Genomic DNA, 26,106 nt, shown 5'->3' on the forward strand with positions numbered 1-26,106 from the left:
TCTCTAATGTACCATAGCTTAAGACATGATATATCACATTATATCTATGCTAGCATTAGTGAGGATTAAGGTTAACTAGTCTATCACTTCCACTAAGAGCGAGACGCTTTGTCCTAATGTGTGTGGACTCTTCTGGGAAACGTAACCATTTTAATTTGGTGAAGAGAAAAGGAAAAAAAAAAACAAAAAACAATTAGGTTATTTGTAGGCAACAATCATTTGATTACATACATACTTTTTCTTTTCTTTTTTAAATTACGTTAACTTCATTTAAGAATATGCAACTTTTAATTGTTCTTCCACTTCACCTAGCTCTTGTTTTGATCACAAAATTATTCAAGAGTTAAGATACAAACTCTCTCTCGGAATGTATTATATTTATTTAAAAATTTAAATTCTACTTTTAACAATTAATTTTTTTTATCCGATTCAAGAAGTTACTGTATTATTGTTGGCAATATATAGTATATCCCATTATTTCTCCTTCTTATATTATTTATGTTGTACACATTGCGAGTTGTTTTGTTGTATTATATTTTTTTATCCATTTTTTCATTTGATTATTTCAGCATGATATCATTATCATTGTTAATGTCTTGAAATTGGGAGATAACTGTTTTGGATAACATTCATAATCAAATTTAATCTTCTCTTAATGATGGTGAGGTGTGTGTATATATATATATATGTAGCACTTATTGTCACACTCATTCCTCCTCTTCCACATATCAAATATTCATGTTGACATTTCAATAAGATAACTCAATTTTATTACTTCAAATATTTGGTAGATGTGTTAAAACATTGCATTTAATTATATTTTATTATATTTTTTCTATAAAGATGTAATTAATCTTGAAAGAGATTAGTACGAGCGTGGAAGTACCAATCAAATTCTCCCTCTCAAAAGAATTTAATAGCTTTAACTACCCCAATAATAATTATTAATATTTCTTCATAGTAACCCCACTTTCAAGATTTGACACCACAATCATGAGAATGTCTCAAGGGTTATTTTAATTCAATAAATTCCTTTTTTTCTCTCTAAATTTATTTACTTATTTTCTTAGATGTCAACTATTTCAATGGATATACTTTTTTTTTAGCTACCAATTGAATCACACATACACCCATTTTCTCAAAAACCAAATCTTGATAAAGAATAAATAAATACATTTTTAATAATAATCGAGAAAAATGTTTTTTTTATCGAATATTTATCACTGTCACTCAAAACCTATGTATTACCATCACACAGTATAGATTGCTGTTATCCAAACCTATATACAGCAACAAAGACCCTTTAGCAAAACGATAAAAGGACATCATAACCCTAATTAAAAATCGAATTTTTAAAATATCTTCAAAGGAGTTAATAGTTGAACTATGGAATTAGCATTGTCCCGCGTGTGTAGGGTTCGTGCACGTGGGACTGATTGCATAATTTGGTCTAGCACGTGTATCCAATGATGATGACACACGTGCGAAATGCAGTTTCTCAGTGGGGACAAAGAGAAACAAAATGGGATAAGAAAGAATCAATGAATTATGCATCTCATTTTCCATGTTTATATAATTTCATTTTCTTCCTTATATTCATTTTTATTCTAATTTGTGGACCATTTTCTCCAAACAATGTCTACCCAAAGTGGAACATAACTCCTTCAATTCTGATCAAATGTGAGACCCTAATTCATAATAGCTTTCTCAAATCTTCTTGCCATGCATTTATGTACATATTTTCACTCATTCATATGCATATTTCGATAGTCAATATTATTAGTTTTAATTATCATATTTAAAGTATCATTTGTTTTCAAATTTGAATCTTCTATTATAATTTTATCTGTAAACTGCTATTAAATTCATTTTTAAATAATATAAAATTATTACACATACCAAAATATACTTTTATTATTGTTACTATCATAATTTTATATTATTTAATGAAAGTCGAACGCAATTTAAATATTTATTTTTTATTTATGAGATTTTTTTAAAAAAATAAAATAGTCACGTACTAGACAATATATTTTTTTTTATATATGATGATAAATTCTAAGAATATGATTTGATGAATTTGAAATTGAAATAACAATTATATCTTATGTTGTAGGTCCTCGAATCACATCGTACTGCGAGAAACTAAACTCTTATATTACATGAAGTTCTTATGAGTTAAGTTACCAAAAAACAAATGCATTTTGTTGATATGAGTAGCCAAATCAATTCTTTTGAGTCATCCTAACACCGTATAGTTTCATACCTATACAGTCTCTAGATCTCTCTCATTCTGGTAAACCTGTGTATGTTCAATTTTTCCATGTGTCCCTTCCACTGTAAACCTGTCAGGAATCACTCTTTGTTTTTGCCTCTCACACTTCGTGCCTCTTGGACTGACGATCACTCTTATCCTCCTTAATGCCAAGTGTCACACTTGAAATTAAAATAATAATAATAATAATTTATTTTTGTCGACATACCATAATGTTATGGTGTTTTTTTAACCTAAACTTGAAAGCATATTAATGTTTGATAGTGGAATATGAAGAAGGCACACTTAGGTCACCATCAGAGACATTTATATGAAGAGAAGAAGAGAGAGAGAGCAAAATGAGTGTTTGGTTTGACATGAAAAGAAAACCTTTCATTTCTTCAAACACCTTTGAAATGCTTTTTCTAAAAGTAATTGCGGCCACTGGATTCCAATTTTACTTCTCTTCAATCCTACCTTTCAATTTTCAAATTCACTCACAAAATCAAACTTCCAACTATATATCATCATGCTTTCTTTTACTTTTTTTTTCTTTATAATTTTATATATACAAGGACAAGAGTACAAATCCAAGATGAAAACCAATTATCCCTTTTTCTCATATTCTTTTAGTATATACCCAAATTGCCTAATTTATCCAACTTTTTCTATACTATTAATTCCTCTTTATCCACAATAGTACGTGTCATATACTTCAAAATATGTAGCTCACAACTAAATATTTTAAAAATAAAACTATATATTGTATATCGTGGATCAATATTTCATCGTAATATAATATTAATATTGCGATACGATAAAGAATCTCACATGTTCAAATAATTGTTTGTAAATACTCTTTTCTCTAATCATCATTTCATTGAGAAAAATTACCAATCATTAAACATATAATACTTTTAAGTATAATAATATTAACTATGTTAATGAATATTAATATTTAATGGAATCGATTTCGATTATTTACTATCATGTGTGTTTTGTATTAGTCATTGTTTGTTTTAAATGAAGTTGCAGAAAGTACTTAATTTCAAGTTAATAAAAATGTAATCATTCAAGTAATTAATATGTATTAAATGTAATTATTCATATTTTTTTCTTAATTTATAATTTTTGGAATAAATTTTGATTTAACAACGATCTAATTCTAGTTGAATCATTAATAATCATCTTTTGTATTAAATTAATTATTATTAATGATAATTTCTTGATATTGAAACCATTTATCTTATTATTGATGATAGTTGACTGAGGATATCTTATTATTAGGGCTAGAAAAAGAGTTTACATAGGTCAACTTGAAGATATATATGAACTGAAAATAGGTTAAGAAATGTAATTTAGTAGCAGTGGGGATTGAACAATTATTGAAGAACATGCAGAAAAGTAGTTGATTAGTAAATTAATAATGTACAGTTAATTCCCAACTAAGTCTATAATGATAATGCTTAATTAAATAATAAACCAAAATGAAGAGACACCAATCAATGAAAATTCATTGAGCCGAAAGTGTGCTTCAAATGCTTAAAACCTTTCTGCTAACAATTTTCTATCAATATTATTTCCAAACACTGCTGTCACCATCTCACTCACATCATCTTAATAATTTTTAGTTTTTTTTTTTTAAGATTTCGAAATAATTAAAAAGTAAATTTTAAATTTAATTTAATCTTACAAAAATTAGTTTATAAAATGATAGAGATTTTAAGAAAATATAAGTAAGATTTTTTTTTTATCTTATTTACTATATTTTTATTTTATGGGATTTTTAACGCTTATTGACATTTTCTTTTAATATAATGGTTGTAATAAAACAAGAGAAATAATAAAGGAGACAAAAATAAATAAAACAAGTCTTCCATTATATAACAATACTAAAAGTGACTTACTCTATAAATTCCATCTGAAAAGCTTTGCATGGCATAAATGTTAGAGATTTAATGAGGCTATATAATAAGGTAGTTTTACCTAAAATGTACAAAAAGCCACTTTGGTGTCTCATCATTAATTTCTTAATCAAGTAATTAATTTGTGGTGTTTGTGGCAGGGCATATGCATGGTTCTCATAGCCTAATATTTTTAAAAATACTTAAGAGATACATATGTATCTTGTAGTATTAGAAAGTGGTTTCTAAAATGAGGTTTATATTCCATTTATATATTATAATTTGGTTTTATTTCTATTCGATTTGAGATTTTCAACGTTTTATATGTTATTAAAATTTAAGAAAGGTGGTTTGTGTCACTGTTACGTGTATGGTTGCAGAAAATGATTTTTTGACACCATTTTGACACTGCATACGTGTCAAAATGTGATTGGACGATTTCAAATTAAAAAAATTGAGGCAGGGATATATTTGGAAAAGAAAAACTAAAGTTTATTTTTTTAATTTGAAATCATCCAACCACATTTTGACACGTGTACAGTATCAAAATGGTGTAAAAAAAAGGTGTTATGCAAAATCTAAAAGCAAAAGATGTATAGTGTTATTCACTTATTATACACAGAAACCTCCAACATAGATAAGCTCGTTTCATTTCAACATCAAAATATCATCACCATAATGTCTGTGTATAGTATATCTTACTCAAACTTTTAATATAATTAAATATTATTTATAAAATTAATGTGTAAACAAATATTTGTATCTATTGTAAGTTTGTCTTATTTATTTTTAGTTTGATACAGACTTTCTACCAAAATATATAAAAAAAAAGTTATGTATTTATTTTGCCTGTTAAGATCTTAACCAGTGATTTTATTTTATTTTATTGTATATGCATTAAACATAGGAAAAAGAAAATGTAAAATGAGTGAAGAGTGTGATCTCTGATTGGCTTACACTTTTTGCGGGGATTGTCTGATATGGTCTGCTCATTCTTACTCTGCAATTAATTTTATATGATTATATTGCATGTTTATGTCATTGCTTAATGCATTTCATCAACATGTACTTGGGTACTTTCATTTTTCTCACTACCTCAAGAATCTAATCTTCTTTGATTTTCAAAAATGGAGTGCTGGTTCATTGCATAAACACAAAAAGACAATTTCATATTCATCTTCTTTGTCTTCTGAAACACTCATCTTGCACTTCTTCCTGCTCATTCAATACTCATTGACTGAGTTACCAAGGTGGCATGGTGATTGTAAAACTATATTTTTTTTCCAGCTTGCAGTCAAATGTATCATGAGAATGCCAAAGATTGATTTGGAGGCTTCTTTTTCCAAAATAACAAACATATATTTTATCTGGGATTTAGCAAATTAGTTTTTTTGTTCTTTCATTGCATATCCCTGTGCTTCAGGCCACTGCCTCCTTAGGAGAATCAATAATGAAATAGAAAGATAAACTCCTGCATATTTTATATCATTGTGTCTAAAATTTAAGTAGAAAATTAAAAGTCTCAAATCTAATAAAGATAAATTAAGTGATTAATGTCTGAATATAAGATGTCAGAAGTTTCACAACCAAGAAAAATATAGAGAAAAATCAATAAACTTCAATATTTTAGATTGAAGTTGATGTTGAGAAGTAAACTTTAACTCTAACTCAACGTTGTAAAATCGATGAAGTTTCGATGAAGTTTGCATTCAGTTATATATTATAATTTAATCTTATTTTTAGTCGGTGTGATAGTCAAAAGATGTAGAATTCTTGTATAGTGACTAATGGATCATTGAATAAAACTATTAAGTTAGACACTGATTTTTTCTCTGTAAATTCAAAGTTAAGAGTTTACACATTGAGTGAAGATGAGTCAGTGTCTCACTTGGTTAGATTTTTATACAAAATCAGTACTAAAGTTTGATTTTTTTTGTTGCTTATAAACTTTTCTGTGATTGTTTTTAAACTAACCTTTCACGAAAAAGAACCTTCCTTTAATACAAGTTTAAATGCACCAAAATGAGGAAATAGTTGTGTCAAGCTATCCCAATAATGTTGAGGTTCTTTTATTTTTACCATATATATTCTTTGTCCCATGTGCAGAAGGGTGAGTGAATGGATAAAATAATAAGTAGCATACCAGGCTGTCTTTCTTGAAGCAGAAGAGAAAATTTATTCAGCATATGTTAAAACAAAAAGATGAAGATAATGCATGATCATGCTTCTCAATAGAGGCATCAATATCAATGGAAAATGGGCTCATAATGTCTCTTCATTTTCCAACAACTCAGCTTGGAAACCCTTCACTGTCTTTCCATTGGTTGGCTAAAGACAAGGCATAGGTAAAAAAGAAGAAATAAAAACTAACTCTGCAGATAATTTATTCTGATAGCAAGTGAATAATAGTCTCATTTTCACTCTAATGTACATGCACTGTTACAGTTTGATCACCAAGATCTGCATACTATATTAAAAAATAGATTATAGATAGAAAGATGTTGGGAGCATTTGATGAGTTCGAAATATTTGTATGAACCTGGCCAACCACTAGCCATGTGATGTGAATGAGTGAGGTAGTGGATGAGTTTTCTTTATATTTCCACCACCAAATATCTGCACTATGTGTATGCTATTCTGAATGTATCATTCTTTTAGGCGTACGCCACTATCTATGTGTTTTTATTGCTTCCTGACCCTCATTAACTATTCCAAGTCAAACTTCATCAATTATGCACACTAAGCATTGCTTTCTGACAGTTGACATTACTTGTTTGCCATATAATAATTTCATCTATACAAACACTGTTTCAAACGCAAAACATTCTAACATAAAACTTTTTTGGATGTCATACTTTGTACGCCAAAACAAGGAATAGTGAAGTTGTAGTGGAATTTAAAGTGCATATGTAATTATTTTCCATCATGGTTGCATAATATTCACTGTAATAGGAATGAACTTAGAGTACTTGAGTGTATTTTAAGATACAAAGTATCAGTCAACTGAATTAATGAGAGATCTTTGGACCAAGAAAGACTGGAACTATTTAGTCACATTCTTTTGCTAATCATCACTGATATGGTCTTAGCAGATTACTGAACTGTCAAGTTTTCTTTTACTTTCTCTTTTATGGAGGTAGAAAATGGTGCATGTGAGATGAGAGAAGAAATAGTTAATTAATCATAGGAACGATAGAAACAAATGAATATGAACAGAGAATTTAAAATTACAAAAAAGAAAGAGCCAATAATTATATGGCCCTCTCTCCTGATAAATTATAGCAGCATCTAAGAAAAAGCGTTTCTGTGCATCCAAACACAACAGAAAAGGTCTCTTTTACCAACTAAGAAATCAATAATACAGCAGCCAGAAGCCTTTTACAAACCCAAAAAAGCTAAATAAATATTCAAACCAAAGTGCATAAACCCCCATTCCCCACACCTTAAACACCTTCACAAAGCAAACAGCTTCATCATGAGTGAAGCTTCTACGCGCTTTTGGAGCGACTGAATCCTAACAAGAATTGACAATAAACCAACCCTCTGACGCCACAATCTACCACACTCAGCCACTACAAACTGCATGTGGGTCTATACTTTAAATACTTTAACCACACTTAACTCTCACCCCCTCTCTTTCTAATTACGTCTTCACCTCACACATTCTACCGTCACAATCTCCTTCATCCTTATTTCTCTCTGTAGAACAACAATACCACACCATCAATCTATCAAATATTTCTCTCTTTCTCTTTCGTGCATATTCACAAACACATGGCGCTCACCACCTAGTTCAACCTCAAACCCACTTACTCACCAAGAAAAAACCGCGACCCATTTCACCAAACTCAATCTCCTCCAACCCCGTCAACCCAAAATCTAAATTTTCCATGGCCCTCGAAACCTGGCTCATCAAGGTCAAAACGGCGCTGTCGCACAGCCTCACGAAGAAACCGTCGTTTTCCTCGTCGAAGCCAAAGCACGTCGCCGTTTTGTCCTTCGAGATCGCGAACGTGATGTCGAAGCTCCTCCACCTCTGGCAGTCCCTCTCCGACGCCAACGTCATTCGCCTCCGCAACGACGCCATCGCGCTCGAAGGCGTGCGCAAGCTCATCTCAAACGACGAGTCTTTTCTTCTAAGCCTCGCCGTGGCCGAGTTCGCCGACTCGCTCAGACTCGTTGCCAACTCGGTCTCCCGACTCAGCAACTACTGCCACGAACCTTCTCTCCGATCCTTCCACCGAATCTTCACCGAGTTCGCGAACTCAGGCCTCGACCCGCGCGCGTGGACCCTCACCACCCCGAAAGACATCGAAACCAAACACAGAAAATTGCAACATTACGTGACTCTCACGGCAACACTCCACAAAGAAATCGACGCTCTCACGCTCCTCGAAAGCGCGTTTAAAAAAGCGCTTCTCAACGCTGACAACGCCGCCACCGAACACTCCTCTCACAAAAAACTAAGCGATCTTCAGCAGAAGATTTTCTGGCAGAAGCAAGAGGTGAAGAACTTGAAGGAACGGTCGTTATGGAACAAAAACTTCGATGGGGTTGTTTTGTTGTTAGCAAGGTTTGTTTTCACCGTGTTAGCGCGGATTAAAGTTGTCTTCGGAATCGGCCATAGTAGTAGTGTTCCCTTTTTGTCACGTAGTTTGTCTTCCGTTTATCCCTCCGATCACCAAAACCCTATTTCTTCTTGCTCCTTTGTATCTGGGCCGTTGAAAAGCTCAAAACTTGACGACGAAAATGAAAATTTGGGAAATGGGTTTTTCGAGTCTAATTGCAAGGTGTTGAAGTTGAAGGGTGACGGTGACAGTGATACTTTGGGTGCTTCAGCTTTGGCCTTGCACTATGCAAACTTGGTAATGGTGTTGGAGAAGATGATAAAGTCACCCCAGTTGGTTGGGGTGGATGCCAGAGATGATTTGTATGGGATGTTACCAAGTAGCATAAGGTCATCTTTAAGGGCAAGATTGAGAGGGGTGGGGTTTTCTGCATGTGATGATCACGTGCTCGCCGGAGAATGGAGGGATGCATTGGGGAGGATTCTGGGGTGGCTGGCACCATTGGCACATAACATGATAAAGTGGCACAGCGAAAGAAGCTATGAGCAGCAGAACTTAGTACCAAAAACCAATGTGTTGTTGTTGCAGACTTTGTTCTTTGCAAACAAAGAGAAGACAGAAGCTGCCATCACTGAGCTGCTTGTGGGGTTGAACTATGTTTGGAGGTTTGAGAGGGAAATGACAGCTAAGGCATTGTTTGAATGTACCAAATTTAATAATGGCTTCTTAAGCTTGCACAAGCCCAGCTAAGGAGACATATCATCAGTTTCTTCTTTCTTCTTTTCTTTCTCTCTTCCTTTTCATGATCAAGGTTTTAAAAGATTTCTCACAGCATCAAAAGGTCATGATGAAACTATAATTTAAAACCTTGATCATGAACTTTCTCATGAGGGTTCTAATTTTGCCTCTATGAATGGTTGATTTTAGGTAGTTAATTGTGGTAAGTTCAGATCCTTGAGGTTTGGTAATTTCTTTCTAACCCGGATCTGTATATGTATGTAAATGATATATTAATTTTGAGTGAAATCTCCAAGAAATGCAAGGCCTTTCATGATTCATACATACTCTCATAATCATGTGGAAATATTCCTGTGTATTGTTTTTCTGCATAATTAATTTTATCATCAACTGCTACTTAGTGGGGTTTAATCAGATTTATTAATGTTGAATTTTGTGGCTGTTTCAGTAGCAACACACTCAGCTCAATGGGGTTCATGTGATGACCAATAAATTATTGATTATATATTACAGTCAATCCTTGTTCATCTTTGATGGAGCTAATTTCATTGAACATTAATCAGAGTACAGTTCAATACTGCACTTTTTTTTCTGCATCATACCAGTTATTCATGTTGTGTTATAAATTAATTTGATCTGTGAAAATAAGTATATTGAATATATTAAATCTTAAACAATTTGTAGCATAGAATTATAATTTAAAGTCTTCACTTATCTCTTTAAAGTTGCTAAGTATAGATTTTTTAAAAAGGGGACATTATCAATTTCTAAAATTCTCTACCAGAAAATATCAAAATGTTTAATTATTGAAATCTAGTATGCATGGAGTCATGTAATTAATAAATATGTTTAATAGTTTTACAATAGCTATAGTTAGGAATAATTAATCTATGTACAATATTTAACATAATTATTACAAAAATGACAATTTTATCACCTTAAAATTTATAATTGAATGGCAATGTAAAAATAATTCTAATATTAATCGAATTTTGTTAAAATCTTATATAAATGTGAAATTTAACTAAAGTAGTTATTTTCATTTGGTATGGTCTTATAATGCATGCACAATTCAAAAGCTTCTTTTTTTTCTTCACTTTTTCAAATTTGAGATCCAAAGACATTGATAATTGAGCTTGAAGTCAATTGCCAAAACTTGCAAGAGTCAAATTTGTTTTTTTTATTTTTTCTTTACAAGAAATAGTCAAATTAGTTAAATGGCTAAATCTACTATTTAGATCTAAAAAAATTTATATGATTTTTTTTTCAAATGTTCTTATTTCCCATGCTGTGCTGTAGCCAAATAAATCTAAGAATAAGATTGAGGATAGTTTTCATACCTCCTTATAACACTCTAGAAGTGGACATTCGGATATCTTAGGAAATTAAACCTAAGATCAGAACATAAATTTATTGGCTAGGAAATAAATTTTGTTCAGCACTCCATCACTGATAGACAATTTAGAACATCACAATTGAGCATAAAATTAAGGTGTTAATAACTCAAATAATATAAAATAATATTATTTATTTTAAATTTTAGAAATTTATTACATATTTATAAAGGAGCAAATGGGGTAATAATTCAATATACAAATTCTCAACGCATCTGGGGTCTAGTAAATTATTTGATTAATTATACAAAAACATCTAAACAGAACAAAATTTTTTTTTTTTTTTTGCCCTCAAACCATTGTTATTATTTTATTTTCCTTTGCTAACTTTTCTTGATCTTTTTCTTCCTTTTGTGGATCTTCCTTTCACTAGCAGACACAGCTCACAGGTTTGCAAATAACAAGTGGTCCAATTAGTTCAAGTTTCCAATAAATGTTAACCCCTTTTTCAATATTTATAACTCTTAGACCCTACTAAACATCATTAACCAAACAACTATTTGTATTTGTTTATTGTAAAACTTACCAAGGAATAGCAAGAAAGATTGAACCCTGTCTCTTCTATATCATCATTTCAACTAAACCATGCTTTTTCTCTTGAGTGCTTAATCAAAATAAAGAAAGGCACATAACCCTATTTAAAGTTTCTATTTTTTTTTTTTGAAGGGCAATTAGGTGTCTTGAGATCTATGTGAAGAGCTTCTCAAGAAATTTGACCATTGTTGCCCCCATATGGTGGTGACATTTCCATTCAAGTGGGCCAAAACATGATTGGGTTTACATGCATATCAAATTCTACAATCCAAGTTGGAAGGCCTTTTTCATCTCGATTCAATCAACCCACAACCTCACTATCTTTAACCTAAAACTTCATCTCAACTCACATCTACCAAAAACTAACATTAAATTTTGAATTTCATTACAATTTAACTAAAAGTAAAGTGAGATACATTTACATTCATATTTGAAACATGTTACAAGAATAAATGATTATAAAAAAATAAATTTGTATATTTTTTTTTTAAAATAAAGAAAAATAGTATCAAATGAATGTAAAAAGTTTGTGTCAAAATATCATTTTTTTTATTTAACTAAACGTTTCTTGTTTGTAGCATAACCATATAAGTCAAAACCACTGGCACACAGAGTGTGGAAGATATTTCATTGTGTTCTTTTTTAACTGCAGGGATGTTTTGCTTGGTTTGCATAAGGGTTAATAATATCTTGATATGGCTTTGCATTTAATTGAGAAAAAATAAACAAGATCAGATGCATAAAGGGTATTTATAACCTAAAGGTGGTAAAAGTTATAGGTGATCTTTCAATTAAAACCATAATAAAGTATGAATTTGTTTAAAAAAAATGTCTCCTAAAAGATCAAAATCATAGAAGATAGAGGAAAATATTAATAAATAATTTAGTATAAAATCCATGTATTAGATAAAAATGTATAATCTTAATTTTTTTTTTCTGCATTATTATCTTCGTATATTCTATATTAAACTATAAGAGAGACTCTATGTTTAATGTGTTAGATGATTGAATAGAACGGGTTATGTTTGTGAATAATGGCTGATAAGTTTTTTGGGAATTAATTAATAGCCAATGTTTAACCATTGTAATATGGTGTTTAAGGGCCAACTTTTATAACAAAAAGGCATAGAAGATTGTCTTTTCCAATTAGTTTTTTTCCTTTACCCTCTAAGTATATTGTATCACTTATCTATCACAAAATTCATATAATTTTGTTTAAAAATTAAACCGGTCAAACACCCTTAGTGATTGAGTCATCCTTTCCTTTAATAAAATGACTTAAAATATTTTCTGCCTTTTTTTCCTCTTTCCCATGATGCATCTTTATGTTGTATCCACTGTGCACTAGGTTACCTGCATAGTTAAACTGAGAAAACAGGTCCCCAATGGATAATTTCCCATCACTTTTCTAGTTTAAGCAAAAGTTTCATTCTTGTAGTACCACCCCAAAATGCAAAGTATACTCCTTTCTAACCTCTCCTGATAGGGAAGTTGAGATTTACATTCTTTTCAACATCCACAAATTTCTGAAAATTTATATAAAAAATGAATCCCCTTTCAAAGGCACACTGCCACATGGATATGCCATCCAAGAAATGCGCACAAAAAATCATGAGAAAACTACCTCTTGGAGGTTGTATGTACCTCAAAAACCAGTAATATAATGAAGGACTACTCAAGAATTAGTTCTTTCCAAGACTGAAACTGCCCTGGGTATGTTTATTGAAAGAAACCCTAAAGAGTAGTTTCCCAGGCCAAAACCAATCTTACACTAAAATTTATTCTAAACCAGACTCTAGTTGCAAACTTTGATTTTACTCTGTTGAGACTTGGCATTATAAGCTGAACTTGATAACTAGAGATGTATATTCCTTTCCAAAAAATTTAAACTGCAACATCAGCACTAACCGTATACGGCAATGAAAATAATGAAACTTCAACTAGAAGAATTACAACTTTCAACAACTCTCCTAATTCGTTCAATAACCAGAGGGACCTCCTCTAATGTTATGGTAGTAAAACAAATTCGAAACCATCCTGGTTCTATGCAATGGCAGGCTGATCCAGGAGTTATACTGATCTTAGCAATACTTAAAAACTTCTCCCACAACTCAATTTCCCCTTTTTCACTATATGGTCGTATCAATCCACTCATATCAGCCCAACAGAACATACCAGCACTGCTCTTGGCACAATTGATTCCTAGTTTACTTAAACAATCCACAAATTCATCACGCACTTGTCGTATTCTTTTCCGGTTGGTTTCTAAATACTCCCGAATAAATCTTTTATCTGAAAGCATTGAAGTAACTAACCTCTGGGTCGGAGCAGATATAGAGGAAAATCTAGTCAACTTCTTGGCAGCAGCCAAAACACTGTCGTTGAATGAACATATAACCCCAACTCTAAATCCGGCAAGAGATAGGTCTTTTGACAGGGAATATACGATGTGAAACCGACTTTTGTCTATATCTGAATCAAGAACTTCAGCTAGACTCACAAACTTCTCACTTCCGTATGTGGAGCCTGCATATACTTCATCAACAATGATATGAATGTTTTTGTCTTCAGCAAAGTCCAGAAGACTGTAGAGCATGTCTTGTGTCAAAATATTGCCAACGGGATTTGAAGGGTTGGAAATTAGAATTCCACGAATTTTGACTCCTCGTTTTCTTGCTTGACTAAATGCTTGATCAAGAGCAGTGATATTTAGATTGAAATTGTCAGTACTGCGACAGTGAACAGGTATCAGGTCTACCCCTGGACGCCATCTTACATCCCTGTCAAATCTGCACAGTTCCTTTTAAATTTAGAACGAGAAATTAGAAAGAGGAGTTCAAGAAAGTGTAAGAAATTACCCCGGATAATATGGTGTAGGGACAAGGAATGCATTCCCATGGTCTGCCAAACAGTAGGATAATATCTCAATTGCAGGAGTTGCCCCAGCTGTTAGAACCATATTATATGGGTCAAATTTCACTGATTCCCCCATCACCTGATGCATAAAATCTGACAAGGCCTGAAAAACCAAAGCGAAACAAAAGTTTAGTGGATAAACAAAAGAACAGCATGACCGTCAACAAACCAAATTTAAAATACCATAGGTTGTAGGGGAACAGTATTACAATAACGTATCTTAAAAAGAGAATTTTGAAATGTAATGATTTACGTAGGACAGTTATGTGATCTTTTTGCGGCATTTGAGTGTTTAGTAGCTGTAGGACAGCCATAAGATGTGGTATACTGCAGTTAGAGGTGTGTACTTATTAAATAGGATGTGTGACAGATTTCTGATTCATCGAGTTAAACTACTAAAGTTTGTTTGAAGGAGACTCGTTGTTAGATTTTACACCTGTGTTAGTGTTCTGAATTTGTACTACAAATTCTGGAACAATTCCAGAATTCTATCACTTATGGGTGTGTTTGGATTGCCATTTGAGGTGCTTCGAGGTGACAATAACACTTTCCCATTAGGTAAAAGTGGGGGGTTAACACAGGTCTACCATATTTTAAGTGTCCTTTAACGTTGATGGTAACTTTTTCCCAAGCATGCACTGATCTTCCAGTTTGTGTGTTCAAACTTGAGTTTAATGGATTCTAAAAGCTCAAGTTCTTCATTTAAAATTATTGAGTAGCAAGAGAAGCCACGACTAATAATACTTAAATCAAAACTTATCAGCTTAGGAACTTGTAGCTTAGCTAGCACCAGCTTTAAGCCAGGGCTGTAATGACAACGATTTTCATTACAACATTTCCCATCCTCCAGTATGTTAGAAATGCTTTAAGGTCATTTGTATTCCTTCGCCTAACAAATTAAACTTTTGGAATGGTTGGTCATGACAACCACTCTAAACATGTGGTCTGGTCGAGGGTTGGATCCTTACTACTCCCGTACTTCTTAAATAAAAAATTCAAATCGAAATCAAGCATAAGTAGGCCCGCGTCATTCACTTTCCATGGTAAAAAGCTCGTGGCAAGGGAGTGTGTTAGAAATGCTATAAAACCCGCCAATATATCAGTTCTTAACAGTTTTAACTTTTTGAATATTAGTCCTACCTTAGTGTTAAAATAACAACAAAATGTGAAAACACCAATTTGAACCTTGAAAGGTTTAGGATAAGTCACATTAGTCTTCTACTGTCAATTTACTCCCCTAATGAAACAAAATTGATACACATTTTCACTTTCAGGAATGACGCGATGAAAGATTTTCCAAGTCTACCCCACATGCAAGTCACAACAAAGACCAACAAAACTATTAAATGACAACCCCCAAAACCTTAAACGACAACACAAAATGATAATGTACACATGCAAGTTCCCCTGTGAATTCAAACACTCTACTCCATCCCCCACTGATGAGAAATCATTGCATGCTCCAGGACTACCATGTGTCTATGGTCCCAGCCAATCACCACTCGACACATAACCAAGTTTTTAAATTTACAAAAAACAGCTAATAAAGTCTGTAACATGTCACATGGAGATTAGCCCGGACCATGGTACGCACAAAAACTAAACAAACAAAAAAAGTGGCACTAGTAGAATTACCACTGACACTAGGAAGCACAAAACTTCTTACCATTTTCAATTCCATCACCCCATCAAACGTCTGATACGGCGCAATCCCGTTAATACCCAAATCAACACCGCCACTCATCGTCCCCTCCAAGTTCCGCGCCACCCATTCCCCTATCAAATCGAAGCACAGCTACACCCACCTCAACAATTAACAGCAACCAGATTAGCAACAGACACTATATTCAATCAGTTAAAATTAATCAATAACACAATTGTGTTGAGAGAGAGAGAGAGAGAGAGAGAGAGAGAGAGAGTCATTAAATAAGATGTAACAACCATAATGCTTTAAATTCAAATCAACAAGAGAAAACACATCTGAAAGAGTGTATGGAAAGTGCGTTAATCTGTCAAGAACCAACCTTGTTGTCCGACAAGCCCAGCTGAATAATCCCATGTGGATTGTTAACGGCGTGGTAGGGATCTCGTGAAGCCCTCTCCAAGCCGACGTAGTAGAGGGAGTCGTCGGGCCTGGAAATCTGCGTGGCGAGCTTGGAGAGGCGAACCCGGGAAATGGAGCCACGTGTGGACAAATTGGAGCGGGAGGAGGTTCGGGGGAGGGTGGGCTCGGAGGAGGGGGAGGGAGGGGAGAAGTTGGAACGGCGTCGTTTGAGGTAGAGCTGGAGGAAGTAGAAGAGAGCGCAGGGGACGAGGGTTCCGAGGAGAAGCCCTCCGCGGCCCTGGACGACGCCCTGGAGAGGGACGATGAGTTTCATGCCGGTGGTGGAGAATGAAGGGTTATGGGCCTGGCGGGGGTGGGGGTTGGGCTTGGTGGGCTTTCGGGCGTGGGTCATTGACCCGGAGAGGGAGTGAGGGTGGAGTGTGGAGAGGGGTTTGGTTTGTGTGGTGTTAGGAGAAGCAAAATGAAAGAATGAAGAGGGAAGAACCTCTGTCTCTGTGATTCTCTCCTTTCTTTTGTTTCCTTCTTCCTTTCCCATTTTACCCTTCGGATCCTATTCCTTTTCCTCCTTGTTCTAAACGACACCACTTCTGGATTTTCTTTTATTTTATCTTCTTTATTATTTATTTATTTTTATTTAAGGAGGAGAAAACGAGGATTCACGCCTAATCCCTTCATATTGGGATTTTGTTGTTTTCTTCATATTGAGAGATTTTCATACATATTATTAATTACTTCACTACAATGTATTATTATATAATTTTTTATCATGAAAATATTAAAATGTAAACAGTTGTAATTAATTTTTTAATATTTTAGTATTTTGAGTCAAGCACCTCGATAGGAGCTGTGTTAAATCACCTCGTAAGCTAACTAATTCCCTAACAATAGCGAAATTATTGAGCAGTTCAAAATCACAAAGGGTTTTTTGGTGTCACGAGAAGAAATTTTAGATTGTAATCATTTGGCTTAATTATTCGGCTAGTGCAATTGAGGGTGGTGTATCAGCTAGGTTCTCATTTCTTTAAAAGTTATAATTTCGTTTTTAATTTATTAACGTGCATCAAGTTTTTTTTAGCATAGTTTAAATAGTCAATGTTGATTTATTAGATATGTTTATGTGACATGAAGACGTCATACATAAGAATTTTTGTGATGTGAAAATTTGGATTAGTAAAGACGGCTTTAACACAAAACATCCTTAGAGTTTAATAACATATATTAAGAAGTCATAATTTGACAAAGACACTAAGAGATATCGGTAAAATGTATGGAAAAGTCACATAACTCGACAAGAGATTAGGAGAGTTTAGTAAAATATATGGAAAAATCATATAGTTCGACATAATATTAGAAAAACTCGGTAAAATACATGGAAAAGTCATATAGCACGAATAATACATCCAAAAAGTTTGGTAAAATGCATGGAGAAGTGACAGAGCTCAACAAGACATCCAGATAACTTGGTAAAGTGCATGGAGGAGTCATATTGCTTGACAAGACATCTAGAAGACTCGATAAAATGCATGGAGAAGTCAAATAGCTCAACAAGACATCCCTGTAGCTTGGTAAGGTGCATCCAGAAGTTAGATAACTCAGTGGAAAGTTCACCAACTCGGTAAGGTGCATGGAGAACTGAGATAGCTCGGTAGGTCCAAATAGTTCATTCTAACTTGTCGAGCTCTCCCAATTTCTAGTCAAGCTAGCTGACTTCTCCATGCATTTTACTGAGTTCTCTGAATGTTTTGCCGAGTTATGTGACTTCTGCATGCATTTTACCAAGCTCTCCTGATGTATCGTCAAATTATGTGACTTCTCCATACACTTAGTTGAGTTATGAGAGTGTCTTGTTGAGCTGTACGAGTTCTCCATGGTCTTAGTCGAGCTCTCTAGATATCTTGTGGATCTCTCCACCTTTTTAAGGAACAATTATAAATTTTGACATGTTGTTTGTCATGTCATTATACTCTTGACGTTCTTTATGAAAAACTAACGACAAAAACTTGATTAATACACAATTTTGAAAACAAAATTAAAAGTTTTTTAAAATAGAAAGCTCAGTAACATACGAGTAATTAAGTCCAATTACTCGTATGTTACTGAGTAATTAAGTCCAATTCAGTCTATATATTACTGCCAAAATAGAAACATACGAGTAATTAAGTCCAATTATTTTTATAAAAAACTTGTAATGTATATTTTAAATTTTTTTATATTTTCTTTATTTTTCTCTTTTTTTTAATATTTTCTTAGTTCAATTTTATTGAAATATCATCTCCTCTACTTATATTACTATACGTTCCACATCCTTTTTTTTACTCACATGACCATGAATCTCTTTCAAATTAAAATCCATAATTTCTATTATAATCACTATTTTTATTCAATCTAAAATAATACTGTTTCGGTAGGATTGAGATCTTTAACCTAAAGTATTCAAAGTTGTCCTCTCCATCATCCAATTGAGCAATTCTCTCTCTTCTCCTTGTTCTACTGCAGGGGAGGGTGCCTGCAGAAAACACTCCCAAGTCAGTCACTTCGTGTAATAATCTTGTAATAAAGATTATTAATTAGAGTTCATTACCTGCCTTTTTCGTAAAACATATATTTATAAATATTATAATGAGTTTACACTAGGTCTAACTCATTAATCACCATGACTATTATTCGTGTTAATTGTCAATCAATTGTCCATTAATAACTATTATTACTTAAAATAATTTATCTGTTGGTCATTTTCTGACTAGAGCGGTCACTATTATTTTTATACTGACATAGTTAATTCTTTTATTAATATTGATATATTTTTTCACTAATGTTAAATATGGTATTTTCTTTTCTTCTAATATTAATAAATATTTTTTTGTCTTCTTATTAACCTCAATTATTAAAATATAGATTAAGATTAGTTAATAAAAATATAATAGCATTTTTGACACTATGAGAATAAATTATATTTTTAGGAATAATTTATTTCTTTTAGCTTTTCCTTTTTCTTTTTCTCAGTCTCTTAATAACAAAATTGAATATTTCTAATGTAAGAAAAAAAAAATTCCAAATGTTCTTGCTATAAGACTTTCTAATCATAATTTTTATCTTTAAAATTATGTGTTTATTCATACTCTTTTACATCTTAAGCTGATATGTCTTTTGTATTTTTTGTTTGTATACGTTTCTTTAATCAATAGATGTAAATTTTTAATAGGAAAATTTATAAAAACATTTTGACACTCAAATAAGTAGTGAGTAATAAATGTTATAATAAATGAATCTATTCATACCTTATGACTATTTGTAATACATGTATTATGAGTCTAGAATATATAAATTTTTTAGATTTATACATGATTAATTATTCTTAATCTTCTTTTATCTAACGAAGGTTATATCTTTTAAGGTAACATTGCAATAATGGACACAAGATGACATGTCGCCTAACATCAATAGTCGAAGTATCTTGTCCTCCCAATACAAATATGTTTATCAATACACAATACAAAATATTGATATGCTTGTAATGTTGAATATCCCACATTAATCACCTAAATAATAATTAAAAAAATCATATTATTTGATTAAGATAAGTAATAATAATTTTATCTGCCAATAAATAATTAAAACTTTTAATTATTGATAATGTTATTTTAAATATAAAATAAATCGTACGAAGGTTGAAATATTGAGTTTGTCACCCAACATAAGAGAAAGAAAAGGGCAAACATATATTAGAATGGTGTTACTCAACAACACAATAAAATAAAAGATGACAAACACATTTGTACATTGATGAAAATCCAAGAGCAGTACCAAATAATTACCTCAAAAAGTAAATGTAAGAGGTTAGACAGCTTCATGGGTCACGTTGACCGTGCAATGTAGACAGAACATGATGTATTTAATCAAATGTATTTTTCGTAACTTATTTTCTCATGTTGTATAGACAGAACATGATGAATAGAATAAAAAAATGGGTTAATTATGTTTTTAGTCCCTATAATTTTGAGGTGATTTTGGTTTTGGTCTATTTTCAAACTATGGTACAATTTAGTCCTTCAACTTTAGAAAACTTTGGTTTTAGTCATTTTTACCAAATTTTTTAAACTTTATTTATTGTTTCAAGCTCGTTTCTCAGTTAACATTGAAGTAAAAATGTGTCAAACAGTGTAAACAATCCAAATGCTATAATAAAACGTGCTTGAAACAACAAATAAAGTTAAAAAAATTTGGTAAAAAGGACTAAAACCAGAGTTTTCTAAGGTTGAATGACTAAATTGTACTATAGTTTGAAAATGGACTAAAACCAAAATTGTCTCAAAGTATAGGGACTAAAAACATATTTAACCCTAAAAACATTGATAAAAGTTCCACTTTTGTTTTTTTTTTTTTTATAAAATAGATTGTGATGAATGTTTTATAATGATAAAATAATTACCCAAACAAAGTTTTCAAATAAAATAGATTCGTGAAATTTCTAATTTTTAGAAGTTAATATGTGAAAAATTAACTCGTAATGAAATATTTAAATTAAATCATAATGGCATTTTTTTAATTCTAATAAAAATTTACATTGTATCAACAGTAGTATAAATATAAATCATAATTATAACTACTAAACTCAAATAAGATGACAAAAGGAAATTGAATATACTTTAATATAACTAGAGTCACTTATCTTAATCTGTTTCAAAATCAAGAAAACAAAAACAAGTATTCAAAAAAGAACACTAAGAATCAAATAAGATGTATGCAATCAGTAGAATAAGAAGCACCAGTGGTCTAGTGGTAGAATAGTACCCTGCCACGGTACAGACCCGGGTTCGATTCCCGGCTGGTGCAGTTGTTTTTTCTTTTCAGCTTGAAATTTATGTAATTAAAATTGGAAGGTCTGCTTGATAAAAATTGGTACTTTTTTACTCAAAAAATGCCTAAAATGGTTGAAATAGATGGAGGATGAAAATACATATTTGTATACACAAAATTAGGTTGCCATCGATTTACAACTTATAATCTTTCTTGTGTAAAAGCTATTCTTTTATTGCATCTTTAAACCATTTTTTGGATAAGCTAATCCAAATAAACTGATTTTAATTATAATCAACTACAATAGTAATCACCTATATGTAGCAATTAATTAAAAAAATTAATTTTGTAGTAATTTTCATTCCAGTCTTCTCTTAATCCAGGTTTACAGTCACAATAACCTCACACTGAAGCCAGTGGCTCTAATTTAATGAGCTACAGAGCATTAATGCAGAACAAAATACTACACTTACAAGATCACCAACTATTCCAGCAAACAGAGTGGATTTCCGTAAGTGTAGCTCTTGTTTTAGAAATCATGTTTTGACAATGTATTAAAGTATGCTTGATGTAAATGGCATTATACCAAAAGAGGCAAACGCAAAGACTGGAAAATATCTATTCATTTCAAATCAACTCCTTCACAAAAGTATGTAAACATAAAAAAAGTGACATTCAATACCAAAATTTTCCCTCAAGTGATGAGAAATACAACCGCGGCTTCTGTGGTGTGTCTGAATCGTTATGCAGGGGAACCTTGATCTTCAAGAAAGGATTTACGGAGCCATTGCAGCATCCAAACTGAAAATTACTGTCATTCCTTATGGTTATCAATTATCACAAAAAACTAGTAATCTTGAATCTCTGCCATGCTTTATATGAAGGAATGCACGAGCTTTTTCAATCATGTCCACACAACTGGACCACAACCTCAACATGTATTATTGGCGCTGTGAATGTTTTCTCTTTTTCTCAAAAATTATTCAGCAGAAGTGAATTATAGTGACCAATTATTCGGGGATTTCCCCTTCCTCCAATTCATTTGGCAAGGGGAACAATTCACTAGCACCAATTATATCTATTTTATTTTCTGTTTTCTTGGCAAAATCACTATCAAAATCAAAAAGATCACCAGGATTTGTTTGATCCAAAATGCCAGTATAGAAATCCATCAAATCTTGATCGAAGTCAAAATCTATTTCTTCAGGTAAGTTTGGATTCTGGGTTTCTGTCAATGAATGTGAAAGATCACCTCCAGTGTCTCCTTCAAACAGAGACTTGTTGGAGGAATTTGGTGCTATCTCAGAACTCGTATTTCGGGTCATCAATTCTTGTGATAAACTTGATTCCACTTGCTTCATCATATCAAAAACCCGAGGATCTACAGAGCTGTTGTCATCTTCTATCACCTCCTCCCTAAATGATAACCCTTGCGGGGTTTGATTTTCTTCACTATCTTTCTGTGGTGATTTATGCTTTCTTGTATGCACATCCGTAATAACTTCAAAATTGATTCTGTGAGACGGCAAGAGAACAAAAACAACAGGAAACTCCAAAATGACTATATCTGCTAATTGCTTTCTGATTGGCAGTTTAATATCGATCTCTTTGAAAGGTGATTTAGGACCCTGTATTTGCATGAACCAGATAGAATTAATGAGTAAAAAATAAAAGCTTGCCTTGATGTGTTCGGTCAATGTGATCCTACAAGTCTGCAAGCTCAGAACGATACTGAATTTCAACAGTAAAAATAGGCAAAGAAAACCCACCTCTGGGCATTTACGAATGAAAAGCTTTAGAGAATCCAGCTGAACATCACAAAATGGCCTTAGCTGATTATTCCATGGACCAGGTTTAAGGTGCTTCTCTAGAATGGAGCAAAAGCTTGAATTTTCATCAACTCTAGACAACAGGAGCACAATATCCTTTCAATATTCTATGGACTCCAAGCATGTACTAAGAAGGTAAGGTACAGTAATTTGTATTCTAAATCAAAAGCACCATCAATGTTACTCACCCATGGTCATGTAAAACAATATCTGTTGAGTGAAAACGCCATTCAATTGTCCAAGATATAAACTTCTTCCTGAAAGCATTGTATGAAACAAAAGTTACCACCTTAACAATCCAAAAATGAAACATTCTTATAAGCTAGACCTCCCTCTGAGATTGTGCTAGAAAATAATTCATAACAACTTGAAAAGAAAATCTAATAATCAGACTGCCACACATCCACTAGGTATACTACAAATCATATCCAGCATGCACCAAAAGATAAAAACAAGGAAACAATAACGAAACTGAAGCTAGTTATCATAAAACGACGAAAAATACCTTTGATCATATCTAGACCGGTTTTTCTGTCTTTTCGACATTCCATGAGGTAGAAACATCAGTTGGGTTTTCCTGCTCCCAGCAGCATTCTTTAGGCTTTTAAGTGAATGAGGTAACTTGAAATATGAATGAATGCCTAATTTAGATCTCATTCTCTGAGCAGATTCAGCCACTCTCTTCACCTCCTCCAGCAAACTATAATCTAACCAAAAGACATCACAAAGTAAACAAACAGATTAGCCAGACATAGCAGGTGTACCGACTAATGAAAATTGATAATGCAGAAAATAAACCAAGAATAAGAACGGTATATCTCACTAAAACTAACATGACATGAAAACAGGTCACTAACAATATTATTGTGCTTATGCAATCAAGTAGGAAAAAAACAAGTTATCAGCATATTTAAGACAGAGTACGAGGATTGAGAAACAAGGTACCTGATAAAAGGATATTATCGTCGAACTTCGAAAGAGGAACAAACAGAGTCTGGTTTCTCTTCCCGCTACACCCAGTTCGGTCTTTGTGTGATTTCACGCACGGAAGACTGCACGTGTGCAAGGAGCAACCGGGGCACGTGTATTTCCATGGGTTCGATTTGCACTCTTCACACACTGTTGGTCCTTTCGTGAGATTTTGAATTGCGGCTTGTCCTTCTTCGGTTTGTGGCAAAGAAGAGGACATGTTTGCGATTCCAATGAGAGCGTTGCTCCAAAATCTCGTCACCGTGGTTGGTGAGTGCACTTCGTCACCGAACTGTGAGGGTTGAGCGGCGCGGCTAGGGCACACGATGGAAAGAAGCAGAGGATTGTTCGGTAACAAGAGGAAGAAGAAACTGAAGGACTATTAACTAGTAATGGTTTTAAATGTTAAACTTTTTTTCTTCTTTAATAACTAATAAAAAAAATTAGAAACTTCAATATATTTTAAAAAATAAAATAAAAGAATAATAATGTTTAAATAATAAATAAACTATGGATTTTAAAAGTGGGTTTTTTTTTCCATTAATAAAAAATTGACTCCATTAGGTATCTGTCCTTAAATTGCGAGGTTAAGCTTTTAATGTCATGGAAAGTTGACCTGACCGTCTTTTTGAAACGTGATGCATAATGTATATTTAAAAAATAAAAAAAATAAAGTTTCTGATAATTGAAACTCAAATTAGGGTTCATCATTTTTAACCTCCTTCATTATCTTCAACTTTGGCAATTGATGCTCAGGTTTCATCACTGGATTTGGATTTATTTAAATTAAATTGGGTTCAAGATTAAAAACACAACAAATTATGGATTTATAGAGTTTGAGATTGGAGTGAAGTCCATTGTCTTTGAGGGTCTTTCCTTTAAGATTAGGATTTTCTTAGGTTTCTATTTGCGAGAGAGATGAACTCACAATGGATTTCTGTTTTTGTGTTTTGTGATGTCTCTAAGTTTATAAGTTGATGAATTTGTGAAGAAAGAGACTTGCATAGATGAAGCATTCGGTTCTCGCACTTGCTCGAGGAAAGAGACGTTGGAGCTCTCACGGCATGGTCTCGCGATGGTGCAAGGAGTTCGTGATTATGGGTTTTGCGCGACTAGGGTTTAACGAAATTTAGGATTATGCGTTCATGGAGATGAAGTAATGTTGCAGCGCCACTCGCGATTAGGAAAAAAAATGTATTAATAGATTCGGACCCTTCAAATTTGTCGTTATAGAGTTGGGGAAAAATGGACGGGTTGCATAGTTGAATTCCTGCCCCCTATTGGATTCATCTCCATTGAAATTCTACATTTTTTTCTTTGTTGAATTGGTCATATTGTTTTTGTGATTATTTTCTACATAGTCATTCTTCAGTTGAAGTATAAGTATCTGATTTCAAACTTTTTAATTTTCTTTGGACATTCTAATGCATGTATTTTTTTTTTATTATGTAAATTGATGGTTAATTTGCCAAATGTTCCAAATAGAGAAAAAGAATCTCAGAACCATTTTAGCAAAAGAAACGCACTTGATGTTGATTTTGAAGCAATGGCTAATATGACTTATGTATATAGTGAGAGTGATTTAAAGATTGTATTTCAATATATTTTTCAGTATGTAATCACTTGCGACTTTAACCTTCGACTATTTTCAATGCTTTTCAACTTTCAAGAAAAACGAACCTTAAATCCCTAATTTTTCATTTTTAGATTTAACACGTTTTAAAATTCATCACCAAACCCTAATTTAAAATGTTTAATGTTATCAAATTACACAAATAAAGCGATAAGAGAGGATCTAAAATAGAGACTTTCGAAAGAGTTTTGATTGATTTAAAAAGTGGTTTTTTTAAGTTGATAAGAACGTAACCATTAGAGTAACTATTTAACAAATATTATATCTAATCATCTACTTAATTACTTTAATAATTTAATTACTTTTTTTAATAATTATTGTTAAAATACAGTAAAAGCACACGAGTGTACATGTGTTTTACTTTTAAAATAATAAAAAATAATATAATTATTATTATTGTTATTTATAACTATATATTTATAAGGCTTAAAATAGAATTATTTGCATGTGAAAAGCTTGCCTGACGCTTCAATGGAGCAAATGAGGTTCAATGTGCAATGGAGGA

General features: G+C 32.5%; 3 protein-coding genes and 1 non-coding gene across 5 annotated transcripts; 2 read left to right on the plus strand and 2 right to left on the minus strand.

Moving 5' to 3' along the window:
* Positions 1-8,048: 8,048 nt before the first annotated feature.
* On the plus strand, positions 8,049-9,476 carry LOC106757366. The gene has a single exon (XM_014640025.1). It carries the CDS (start codon positions 8,049-8,051, stop codon positions 9,474-9,476), a length of 1,428 nt encoding a protein of 475 aa, XP_014495511.1.
* A 3,759-nt stretch (positions 9,477-13,235) lies between these two features.
* On the minus strand, positions 13,236-16,897 carry LOC106761955 (probable aminotransferase ACS12). Of its 2 annotated transcripts, none has more exons than XM_014645628.2 (4): positions 16,333-16,897; positions 15,975-16,103; positions 14,251-14,411; positions 13,236-14,181 (listed from the first exon to the last, which is right to left on the minus strand). In XM_014645628.2, the coding sequence occupies exons 1-4, from the start codon at positions 16,762-16,764 to the stop codon at positions 13,329-13,331; spliced, it is 1,575 nt and encodes a 524-aa protein (XP_014501114.1). In that variant the 5' UTR covers positions 16,765-16,897; the 3' UTR covers positions 13,236-13,328. The 2 variants fall into 2 exon arrangements, with proteins under 2 accessions (XP_014501114.1, XP_022640339.1); XM_022784618.1 differs by having other exon boundaries at positions 15,975-16,113; positions 16,333-16,468.
* Positions 16,898-21,135: 4,238 nt separating this feature from the next.
* Positions 21,136-21,206, plus strand: TRNAG-GCC. Its single transcript has one exon. It is a non-coding gene; the product is annotated as a tRNA-Gly (tRNA).
* A 570-nt stretch (positions 21,207-21,776) lies between these two features.
* LOC106764642 (putative box C/D snoRNA protein SPCC613.07) lies at positions 21,777-24,347 on the minus strand. Its single transcript, XM_014648956.2, has 5 exons — positions 23,945-24,347; positions 23,505-23,706; positions 23,188-23,256; positions 22,940-23,072; positions 21,777-22,798 (listed from the first exon to the last, which is right to left on the minus strand). The coding sequence occupies exons 1-5, from the start codon at positions 24,186-24,188 to the stop codon at positions 22,181-22,183; spliced, it is 1,266 nt and encodes a 421-aa protein (XP_014504442.1). The 5' UTR covers positions 24,189-24,347; the 3' UTR covers positions 21,777-22,180.
* Positions 24,348-26,106: the final 1,759 nt, after the last annotated feature.

The sequence above is a fragment of the Vigna radiata genome, chromosome 1 (assembly GCF_000741045.1).
Source record: "Vigna radiata var. radiata cultivar VC1973A chromosome 1, Vradiata_ver6, whole genome shotgun sequence".
NCBI lineage: Eukaryota > Viridiplantae > Streptophyta > Magnoliopsida > Fabales > Fabaceae > Vigna > Vigna radiata.